Below are 12,349 nucleotides of genomic sequence, written 5' to 3'. Positions count from 1 at the left end.
GTACATATATTTATCTAGAAGTATTCCATTAAGTAACTAGTAGTATTCCCCTGTTCATTCTGCACATTTCAATTCCAATCATGCAAAAATAGGGTACATTGCTTTGAAGTTATGGCTAATTCACGGATTTTCGGAAATGGTCAAAATTTTTTCATGGGGGTATCCTTCAGGTGTGAATATTTCATGGGCCGCACACCAAAAAATGAGGACAACAGGGCAAAATGAGTGACTGAGATTCCCATCTTTCATATGAGATCTCTTGCAGCTTTGTGTCAAGCCGGTTGATTAAGTACCAAAAAATCTAACCTATACTGCTGGCCTCATATGAATCCTTGCGATTGAGATCCATAGGATCAGCATGACCCCAATTAGTGCATGGGGGTGTTTTTATATTTCTGGTGGTCTTTCAGTGGTGGGGGTGGGGGGCGGGGCTGGAGGGGACGACGCAAATTCTCTATGTAAATGTGTATTGTGTAGCGCCACCTCTAGGTGGGAGAGAAAGTCTGTCATTTATTTTATTCCTCACTCCTTAGCCCACATATTCAATCTCTTTTTACCTCCACCACCGAAAGTTACGGATTCGGACATAAGTTGGTGGACAGGTTGGTTGTGTGACGAGCGGGAATTGATTAGATTCTGGTGAAAATACAGATCTGGATCCGAGAATTGTTTTTAATTTTTTAAGTGATTCTTCACCATTGGATGACAAACTTAGCCGGACGAGTCACATTTCATCGATTGCTTAGATCATTTCTCGAAACATGGGCGTACTGTCAAAACTTTGTATCTTCCTTCGTCCGTGTACTTTATTCTCCTGAGATAACACCTCAATTCTGCCTTACCTGAATGACAGGATGATCACTTGAAACTTTTACAACTTTGAATCACAATGAATACCAAATGAAAACATATATTTGATAGGGTTTGCTTGATTGAAAAGAGCATCTCAAAAAGTTTATGTTCACTCATTATTATGTTTTCACCCCTGTCTGTTTGTTTGTTTGTTTGTGTGCAGGATATTTCAAAAAAGTTGTCGATGGATTCCGACGAAACTTGGTGGACAGGTTGAGTGTGTGACAAGGACGAACTGATTAGATTTTGGTGAAGATCTTGTTCCGGATACTTGGATTAAAAAAAAATCTTTGAAGTGATTTTTCACCATTGAGAGATTGGATTAAAAACTACGCATCGCATCATATTTCAAAAAAATTATTGGCCCCGATATGTTCAACTGGATCGGGCATTGCATGGCAGAGGTACGGGCTCTACCGAGTGCTTTTCTACTTCTAAAATGTAGCGGTTTCATGTGATCACTCCGTACAGTATTGTAGCGTTGTCTGGGAATGCTCCAGTAACTCACAATCAACTTCATTCACTCTCAGTTATTCAAAAGCACACCATAAGGATTTGCACCCTTTCTCACCCACAAGACCACACAGCACCTCTTTTCACCAAACTCAACACATTGACACTTTTTGACATAAAAAAATTTCATACAGGGATATTTATGTTTAAGCACATGAATAAACTTCGTCCATAAGTTTTTGGGTTTTTTTTTCATTTTATTTTACAGCAGTCCATGATATTGTGGGAGAAAATAATTATATTAATGTACTCTCAATTATAATTGTTGCTGGTGCTTTATAAATTTAATTTTTATGCCATAAGTCAAATTGGATGTCAGTTATGCTTCCTTTTTGCCAAGAGTCTTTTCACCTAAATGTTGATAAAAAGAATGTCTTGCTCTGGAACAAAGTGACCTGGTTGATAAAACCAACTTTTGCCATGATTACATCATTCGCTTTTCACCGAGGAGACATGAATTGCATTTTGAATTATTTTGCCTATCGGCTTATCAGCCCCCTCCACTCTCCCAAAAGCATATAAATGCCAGATAATGTAATCTTAGTTTAGTGCAAATCATTGTAGATGTTTACCATCTCAGTGGCTTGTATTCCATCGTACTATGTTTATAAAATTATCTGATGTGATGTACTTTCCGTTGTGGACGGTGAATTAATTGTGGCTTTCATTTGAGTAACAGGATTTACATCGAGTCGGTTAAAACGTAAACTACAAAATTCTACAACAATATCCACACTCATTTCACGAGATCACATGATGACTTATTTCTACCTTTTACTCGCACATCATACTTTATTTATACACTATGTTACAATGGGCCACATCTCCACAATAGTATTGATTAGAGCAGTGAAGGCACAGTTGTCTGTGGGTCGTTTGAAGGCTTCTTATAAATGAACTTTCGTCTCATATTATTCGGAATAGTTTCTTCTCTTTTACATTTGGATAAGTTGTTTCCCCGTGCATGCGAAGCAACAAGTGGGGTTAAGCAATTGGTTCATGTCTGTCCGTCAGTCTTATGAGTTCATGAGCGTCAATTTATGATCGAGAAACAACTTGTTTAAGTTCAATGTTATATTTCGAACACCAATCATTCCATGAATAAAAAGACAAAGCTGCCGTTTTACAGTACTTTGTCTCTGAATTTGTCCCAATAGCGCACACACAGAGAGGATTGAGATAATATTTTTTATTCTGTCTGCCTACCTGGCAGTGAAACAAAATTAACCAGAGAGTTGGTGTCAAAGCCACCCAATGCTCGCCTGTTTATACATTTTTCGTTTTTAAAAGAGTTGTCTAATAATATTTTTTATAAAGCATTGCAGTGAAGTCTGATCCAAATCATTTTAAAGCAATACATGTATTTGTATATTGTAATCAGTAAAAAATAGTGTGGTAGATAAAAACATTAGAAAGGAAATAACTTGCGCCAAAAACTTTAACATTTTCACGCTCACGCTCACGCTGACACTGACGCTCACGCTCATGCCGGAGGTATCGCTATAGTTCTCTGTTCTTCGAACAGGCGAGCTAAAATCATTCCAAACAAGAAACTTACCATTTTAAGGACGTTACAAAGGACACAAACAAGCACAAATAACGAATGTAACATGTCAGATCAGGTGGTGTAATAGCCACTGTTTAAAACGGCAGTAAATTCTGGAATTAATTAATTTATACGACTTTTACAATCTTTATTTTATTCAAATCTAATTCTTTTCTTAAACATTGTGGAACACAAAATCGCCTTCTAAATACTTCCAAGAACCTCCAGTTGAGCAGGATTTGTACATGTTATATAGTGTGCTGTATAAAGATGGTGTTCAAGACTGCTTCAATCACCCAAAACTCGTGGAATTTTTTTTACGATCTTTAAAAAAACATCATTTTATTAAAATTGAAGCATTATAGTTGAACACTGCATGGGGTATCGTGTTCTGTGAACTCTCTGGTTTATTCTTGCAAGTCTTATCAAGTTTATTACTCTTATTCACAGTCTTCTTGTCCATTTTTAGCTCACCTGGACTGTAGTCGGATGAGCTTGACTTTGCGATTGAGCAGTGTCCACAGGTGTCAGTGAGTCAGTAAACACTTCAATCATGATCGCTTGAACCAAACGCACGATTTTGATGAAACTTGACCACACACAACCTTCATCACTTGTGATATACCAAAGCTTGTTCATGGCATTAAAAAAAAACAATCAGGGTCGAGGGGGGTCTGCAGTGGTGTTTGAGTGACTGTTGCTCTTGATCCAGGTGAGCTTAAGGACTCGTAATCCGATATTTTTTTTCTTCTATATTTTGTCATTTGTTGACGCACACAACTTCTATATTTGCTCGTGAATGTTTCTGAATCTGAATATAGATTTCTGAATGATCATGTTTGTTTCTGCATACATTATTTTGATTGTTACCTCTGCCACCGAAGGTGAAGGAGGGTTATGTTTTCACCCCTTTCTCTCTGTTTGTTTGTCTTGTTAATTGCCGGAATCCTTCGGATTTCGGCAATTATGTTGGTCAGTTGTGTGCGTCATTCTGTGTGTCTGTCTGTCTGTTTTTTTTGTGTGTTTGTTTACCCTGTAGCAGCCACACCGTTTCAGCCATCATGACCAAACTGGGTGCAGACGTCGGCCATGGTCCAACTTAGACACCTGTCGTTTTTGGTGAATCTAGGTCAACGGTCAAGGTCACCGAAAAACTGAAATTCTTATTTTCGCAATAACGTACGCTAAAATGGTCGTATCGACTTCAAATCAAATCGAAAATGTGCATCTTCCAATACTACATCCAACCATATGTCTTATTGGGGTGTCATACCAACACCTTCGAAGCGGTTGGGGCTCGAATGTCAGGGAGGTCGGATCAAAACTTTCAAATTGCGATAAAAATGCCATTTCAAGTCCGATTGACTTCCAAGTTATGATCATGACCAAACTCAGTGCTATAACTCATTAAACAGTCGCACTATCAACTTATAAGAACCAAATTGATTTCCAGGTTTTTGTTTTTTCAGAGATCATGGAGCTATGACAAAGTTATTCTGGCAATTCCTTGCTCAACGAGCAATTTCATTTGTTACTTATGAAATCTAAAGATTTCGTAAGTATATTGATGCCTTCCGTTTCTCTTTGTTTGTTTGTTAGTTTGCTTGTTTGTTTGTTTGTAGGCACAATAACTCGAGAACGGAAGAAGATACCAATGTCAAATTACACCACGTGATTCAGGAGGCTGGTGGCTAGTGCTGATTAGATTTTGGTCAAAGGTCAAGGTCACAGTGAGGTCAAACATCCAAAAAATGCTAACTCGAGAACGGAAGAAGCTTCCAATGTCAAATTACACCACGTGATTTAGGAGGGTGGTGGCTAGTGCTGATTAGATTTTGGTCAAAATCGGTCAAAGGTCAAGGTCACAGTGATGTCAAACATGCAAAACATTCGATTTTTGATGGTTTGGTACAGAATCATCGTAGAAACTTCTGGTTTGCGTTGCTACCTTCTCTAGAGACAGCTTTTATGAGACAAGGTCAGAGGTCAAGTTGATGATTTTGTAAGTACCAGTCTATGACTGCTTGTTTGTTTGTTTGTAGGTACGATAACTCGAGAACGGAAGAAGCTACCAATGTCAAATTACACCACGTGATTCAGGAGGCTGGTGGCTAGTGCTGATTAGATTTTGGTCAAAGGTCAAGGTCACAGTGAGGTCAAACATCCAAAAAATGCTAACTCGAGAACGGAAGAAGCTTCCAATGTCAAATTACACCACGTGATTTAGGAGGGTGGTGGCTAGTGCTGATTAGATTTTGGTCAAAATCGGTCAAAGGTCAAGGTCACAGTGATGTCAAACATGCAAAACATTCGATTTTTGATGGTTTGGTACAGAATCATCGTAGAAACTTCTGGTTTGCGTTGCTACCTTCTCTAGAGACAGCTTTTATGAGACAAGGTCAGAGGTCAAGTTGATGATTTTGTAAGTACCAGTCTATGACTGCTTGTTTGTTTGTTTGTAGGTACGATAACTCGAGAACGGAAGAAGCTACCAATGTCAAATTACACCACGTGATTCAGGAGGGTGATGGCTAGTGCTGATTAGATTTTGGTCAAAATCGGTCAAAGGTCAAGGTCACAGTGAGGTCAAACATAATTCTGTAAATTCACCTGGAGAAATGGAGTATTTTTGCTTCGCTCGACGTTACGACTCCATTTTAACTTCGATCTTAATTTTGTCTTCGGTTTTTGCGACCGCTTCGGACGCTTTAAACTCGGTTGTCGAAATTCTGGTAAAAATCGGATGTTTTGGAGACGTTTTAAGATTGTATATAAAATATTTCACTCGACGCGTCACGGGTCGTCCCATGATGCAGTGCGCTCGAGCAGACGCGTCGTTGAATTACGTTAAGATATAATTGCGTGGAGAAATGGAGATTTTTGCTTCGCTCGACGTTCCGATTTTTGATGGTTTGATACAAAATCATCGTAGAAACTTCTGGTTTGCGTTGCTACCTTCTCTGGAGACAGCTTTTATTAGACAAGGTCAGAGGTCAAGTTGATGATTTCGTAAGTACCAGTCTATGACTGCTTGTTTGTTTGTTTGTTTGTTTGTAGGCACGATAACTCGAGAAAGGAAGAAGCTACCAATGTCAAATTACACCACGTGATTCAGGAGGGTGATGGCTAGTGCTGATTAGATTTTGGTCAAAATCGGTCAAAGGTCAAGGTCACAGTGAGGTCAAACATAATTCCGTAAATTCACGTGGAGAAATGGAGTATTTTTGCTTCGCTCGACGTTACGAGTTCATTTTAACTTCGATTTTAATTTTGTCTTCGTTTTTTGCGATTGCTTAGGACGCTTAAAACCCGGTTCTCGAAATTCTGGAACAGCGATGAATAACTGATATATATAATAAATAATAAGTCTTTTATCAGATTCTTCTGAAAAGTAATACACCTATTAATCTAGCATTTCCTGCTGGTACTGAATCACTTTTTAAAAAATAAAAACAAAAAAATGGAATTTTAATAAGAAATCTAGTTTTTGTCTGGGACTCATTATCTGCAAACCACAGTGTAAAATCGTAGACCACAATGAATTCAGAATTCAAGCTCCCCTTGGGGTTCTGACTGATTCATGCTTTTATTAGACAAGGTCAGAGGTCAAGTTGACGATTTCGTAAGTACCAGTCTATGACTGCTTGTTTGTTTGTTTGTTTGTTTCTTTGTTTTTAGGCACGATAACTCGAGAACGGAAGAAGCCACCAATGTCAAATTACACCACGTGATTCAGGAGGGTGATGGCTGGTGCTGATTAGATTTTGGTTAAAATCGGTCAAAGGTCAAGGTCACAGTGAGGTCAAACATAATTCCGTAAATTCATGTGGAGAAATGAAGTATTTTTGCTTCGCTCGACGTTACGAGTTCGTTTTAACTTCGATTTTAATTTTGTCTTCGGTTTTTGCGATCGCTTAGGATGCTTAAAACTCGGTTGTCGAAATTCTGGTAAAAATCGGATGTTTTGGAGACGTTTTAAGATTGTATATAAAATATTTCACTCGACGCGTCACAGGTCGTCCTATGATGCAGTGTGCTCGAGCAGACGCGTCGTTGAGTTACGTTAAGGTATAATTGTGTGGAGAAATGGAGATTTTTGCTTCGCTCGACGTTACGATTTTTGATGGTTTGCTACAGAATCATCGTAGAAACTTCTGGTTTGCGTCGCTACCTTCTCTAGAGACAGCTTTTATTAGACAAGGTCAGAGGTCAAGTTGACAATTTCGTAAGTACCAGTCTATGACTGCTTGTGTGTTTGTGTGCAGGGTATCTCAAAAAGTTGTAGACGGATCCGGATGAAATTTTGTGGACAGGTTTGGTGTGTGACAAGGACGAACTGATTAGATTGTGGTGAAGATCCGGATTCGGATCCGACTACTACAATATTTAAAGTGGTGCTTCACCATTGAGAGATCGGGCCAAAAACGATATATAGCCCAATATCTCAAGAAGTTGTGGACGGATTCGAACAAAACTTAGTGGACAGGTTGGGTGTGTGACACTGAAGAATTGATTCAATTTTGGTGAAGATCCGAATCTGGATCCGGATCTTATAATTTTTCATGTGGATCTGGTATGCGCTCCACCGAGTGCCCTTGTAGTTCCTTTCTGAGTTATCCAAGTTATCGAAGTATTATTTGTGTATATTTTTTGTTGTATTTATTCCATCACATTGGCAATTCTGTAAATAAAAAGTGCGTTGAATTGAAGCAAAAAAATTGAAGAGGAAATGTAAAACATGGAACCATATGTTTCAACAAATGAAATGGCTCCTCGACCCCACCATGAAAGATGACCTCGACCCCACGAAGACCAACATACGCTGAGTTCCTTCAATTATATTAGTTGGTCCAAAGGCACGCGCAAGGCTCGAGCCCCTATTTTGTCCTGTTCCTACGTGCCATGAAGAAGAATATGAGGGGATCGAGGCACACGCTCAGCTCGGTAAGATGCAAACAGATTTTGTTGACGGTGAAAAACATCTTGCGCCTCGTACACGATGCTTCAGCGTCCTGGTTGCTGAGCAGGTAGGGAAGGATAGTTCCGTGGTATGGTGCATAGCAGAAGAGAAACACAACGAACATCCACAGAACCTTGTAGAGAGCTCGCATCTCGACACTCCCACGCTGTGACCGCAGGTGCCGGCAGAGCAACACCCAACAGGTGGCCATTGTGATGCAAGACGTCATGAACAGAGATACGAGCACGGCATTCACGTGCAGCGTGAAGGGCAAACGAGCTTGTCCTGTATACACAAAGCAATTACCGCCAACCATGTTTGCTTGTGTGACGTTGGGTGAGGTGCTTGAGTGCATCTCTCCATACACTGGAATAACAGCAGAGATGCCGAGCAGCCAGGTGACCACGCATAAAGGGGCCGCGTACGAGTGCGGTAGGCTCCGATGATTATCCGTAAAGGAATGGCCGAGTTGGATGAATCTGTATACGCACAAGCAGAGCAAAAGCATGATGGAAACGTACATGTGCATGTACACAAACGCCTTCATGATGGAGCAGAAGGTGTGACGAGGTAACCATGTCCCATGCAAAGCCAGGTGCACAATCCGTAAAGGGGTGATTGTGAGCAAGAGCAAATGTGAAATCATCAGGTTCATTCCAAAAACCCCAAAAGCCGTGCGTTGCTGTGCTTTCCGCAGGCAATTGATGCTGTATCCGGTACCAAGGACTCCTCCGAAGAAAAGCAACCCGAGGAAGGTGCCCAAGGCAGAGTCCGGTATGGGCAGGTAAATTTGCCCTCCACATGTTGTTGGTGCCATGGTGGTCCGATGGAAGGAACAATTCTAGTTGGAGCACAATTAAGAAGGAACAATGTGAGAGTTACTGTACGTGTTCATGAATCAGCCATTCCCACTTGCAGGGGGGGTTAGTTCTAGTTTTTAGTTACCTTCAGAGATTAAAATGGAGCAGTAGACAAATATCAGAGATTCTTATTCAAAAGAGGTGCAGATGGGTGGGTCAAATACCTTGGAACAACCAAATTGCTCTTCCATGAGCCTCATTCTCAAAGAGAAAAGTGAACTCGTCATCAAAATCAAATGTTTTGGCAGAGAAGGTAAACAAACCTTGATTCAATGGATTCATCGTGAGAGAACCTACTCCGATTCTGGGAGGTCGGCAGTTGTAATTGGCTACAGCACAGACAAACAACCACAGGTGTGGTGATACCAGTGCAGCCTTTGATTGGCCGATATAATGGCCTCCCACTACGTTAACGTTCCTTGTAAGACAACGTGTTGTTGTGTTCAATCAGTGTTTTTATAGGAAAAGTAAACGAAGGAGAAACACACACACATTATACATATGCACGGGTTGGCAGGATGGACGAGAGGTACGCACATATGCCTCTAAGAGTCTAAGCTGTCTAGTCTGGGTTTGAATCCCGACCAAGCTATAAACTGTCATCCCAGCGTTTCGCAGGGTGATTCATCAATGTGTGGTGCCACTTATCAATTACCACATACGGTTAGGATTTCCATAAATTAACCCCCATGCTCTTGCACCGAAGAAAGCTGCATAAAGCTCATGTGTGTACAACTTGTGAATGTCCGCAGCTTTAGAGAAACCCAGGTAGAGTTTGAAACAGCAAAGGGTTTACTTTGTGTAGCTTTTTGGGGGGTTGCTTTATGCAGCTTTCTTCGGCTGGAAGAGCACGGGAGTTAATTTATTTCATCATCCCAGCCATCTGGGGTAATTGATTCGATGAGGGCTGATCGGTTATTCCCTCCAGTTATGGGTGAGAGACTTGATTGGGTCTTGTTACCCTCAACAGAGGAGAGGATGTTGCATTTGGGTCTGTTTATATGTTTGTCTGTCTGTTTGTTTGTTTGTCGACACAGAACTTTGGTGTTTTTCTCGGCAACCGCTTGCTGGATTGACACGAAATTTTCACCATCGGAGCGACGTCTCATGTGGAATATTTTATTGATAATCTGACGTCATAGGTCATGTGTTGTGGCAGCCATATTTGAAAAAGGAAAAACTTTAGACCTCTCTATATCCAAAACCGTTGCAAGGAAAAAATTGAAACTTGGCATGTGGCAAGTACTCCTCATGGGGAATGTGATTCTTTTTTTTTAAATGATGCCATCGGTGTCTGCGTTATGACGTCATAATTGCACGCATAGAACGCTACATCTGTTCAGTATAAATTTTTTGAGGGTCATTTGGGGACAAATTGGTACACAGAAAAAAAAAATTGATGATGTCATCGGTCACATGGTTTGAATCGCCATATGTTTTTTTTGTTTGTTTTGTAAACCTTAAAAAATCTCAAACGGCAAAACAGATCGAGGCGAAACTTTACAAGCATGACCGCCTATCCATGAAGAACAAAACGTTCACACCTATGACATCATCGGTCACATGGTATATTGGATTTATATGGCGGCCATATTTGATTTACCCTAAAACCTATAAAAATCTTCCCCAGAACGACTGGACAGATCGATGGGAAACTTAACACAAATGTTTCCCAAACCTTGGGGATACCAGGGGATTCACGGATATTTGATGTCACATGGTCTGGCAGCCATATTGGATTGAGGGAAAATCATTTAAAAAAATTTCTCTTCAACCGCTTTATCAATCAATGTGAAACTTCCAAATTATGACCGAGGAGTGATGGGGAATATGTATTTTAAATTTCAACCTAATCGGGCACACGGTCTGGCAGCCAGAATTTTATTTTTTTGATCTGGGTTCTTTTTGATATATTTTTTTTTTTGAATAAGGCTTGGTTAGGTTTGTGGGTGGAGGAGTCCCAGCTGAAATGTGAATCCTATCCAGATGACTCCATCTTTGCTTTTTGCTTGTTCGGGTTCCTTCTGGTGACTCCATTGCAAGACTGTACCTATTTGGTCTTTCACTTGGTTTGAGTTTAATTTATTTTAATCCCATTCTCAATTAAATTGAATAATAATGAACATCATGGGTCAGAATTAAGTGTCCATTCAACGTGGGGTTGCATTAAAGCGCGATGTCTTGGTACCCGGTCATCACTGCCAGCAGTTATAAAGTAACAGTTATAGTTGTCCATTAATTTGGTAACATTCCAGTACACAAACGCCACAGAAAATACACGATGCAAAACTATACAAGCACCACACAAAACAAGTCCTAGCAAGGGTCTGCAATCTCTGCTTGCTCTTTTTCTTGTTTTCTTCATTTATTGACTGCTTTTGACATTTACACATGGTACATGCTTGGGAGCCTCAGTGGTGCATGGTTCTGTCTGCGCTGTTAATTCGCCAACAAGCGACGAAACTGGTCCGGCAGCTGAGGAGGTGTGTGGCATTGGGGTTCTCACGTGTGTATGATGTATGAACGTCTTTATAGCTGTGGAGGAACTCTGGGAAGGGTTTGAAACAGCAAAGGGCTTACCTTGGTAGGCTTTTGTGTTTGCTTTATGCAGCTTCTTCGGCGAGAAGAGCATCGGAGGAGTCGATTTATTTATATATATATTTTTTACATATATAACTAGACAGTGGGCCATCCTTCATGCAGGATTGCCCATCGAGACCCACCATTGGTGGGCAATTTAAACTGGTGATATTCCCACAAAGTGATACTTTCTTCTGGAACACACTGTCCACTTTGAAAAACAAAAGGATTATCCTGTAACCATATTTGGCCTTGCCAGACCACACTGTAATGTTTTTGTGTTATAAAATGCAACAAAAATATAATTTTCCACAAAGGAACACGATACACCTGATCATTAGTTTTTGAAGATACTATAACCATATTTTGTCTTGTTGGACCACGCTGTAAAGTTTTTGTGATGTGAAATGCTCAGTGATCAATTTTGAAGTTTTCATCACAAATACATATTTATAGCCATATATGCATTAGCCTCAATATTTATACATATATGGTTTTTTTATCATATATGTGTATACATTATAATTCATAGCTCCTATTGCTTACCTTACATACGTTGGGATGACCAGTTTCAGTGAAACACAAGTCTACTGAAATAGCTGCAATTGTTAAGGGATTTATATTTCTGTGCATTTCCTCCTTTTTCCTTGCCACAGTGACTTATTCTAAAAACCGCAATGGAAAACCCCACATCATCATCTGCAACTGCAACGGAAAGCCCCACACCCCCATTTGACCACCCTTCCACGTCCAAAACGTTGTGGCTCTGTCGGAACACATTTTCTCCAGGTGTGGTGTATGTGTACATTGACACACCATGACTCGATACAAAACTGTGCGATTTTTTTTTTCTTCAATACAAATGAAAGTGTAAATTGCACATACAGTATGTTGGGGTCATTGCATGGAAGAAATGGGGGCTTGTTCGGTGGGAGGCTTGGGAAGCTTGAGATGCTGTGTGTAACCATTTACGACACAATATCACCACAAAAAGCAGAACTGATCCGATTTTACCAAAAAAAAAACCCTTTATTTTAT

The 12,349-nt window shown here is 40.2% G+C and overlaps 1 protein-coding gene across 1 annotated transcript; it reads right to left on the bottom strand.

Annotated features, from left to right (window-relative positions):
• Positions 1-431: 431 nt before the first annotated feature.
• LOC147027580 (uracil nucleotide/cysteinyl leukotriene receptor-like) lies at positions 432-11,933 on the bottom strand. Its single transcript, XM_085877088.1, has 2 exons — positions 11,858-11,933; positions 432-8,712 (listed from the first exon to the last, which is right to left on the bottom strand). The coding sequence occupies exon 2, from the start codon at positions 8,686-8,688 to the stop codon at positions 7,789-7,791; it is 900 nt and encodes a 299-aa protein (XP_085733214.1). The 5' UTR covers positions 8,689-8,712; positions 11,858-11,933; the 3' UTR covers positions 432-7,788.
• Positions 11,934-12,349: the final 416 nt, after the last annotated feature.

This window comes from Eptatretus burgeri, chromosome 4 (genome assembly GCF_056783735.1).
Source record: "Eptatretus burgeri isolate ZD-2024b chromosome 4, Ebu_testis_v1, whole genome shotgun sequence".
Taxonomy (NCBI): domain Eukaryota; kingdom Metazoa; phylum Chordata; class Myxini; order Myxiniformes; family Myxinidae; genus Eptatretus; species Eptatretus burgeri.
This window is presented reverse-complemented; position numbering and strand designations above follow the sequence as displayed.

Coding starts and splice junctions, on each gene's coding strand:
- LOC147027580 (XM_085877088.1), bottom strand. CDS start 8,688: ATGGCACCAACAACATGTGGAGGGCAAATTTACCTGCCCATACCGGAC.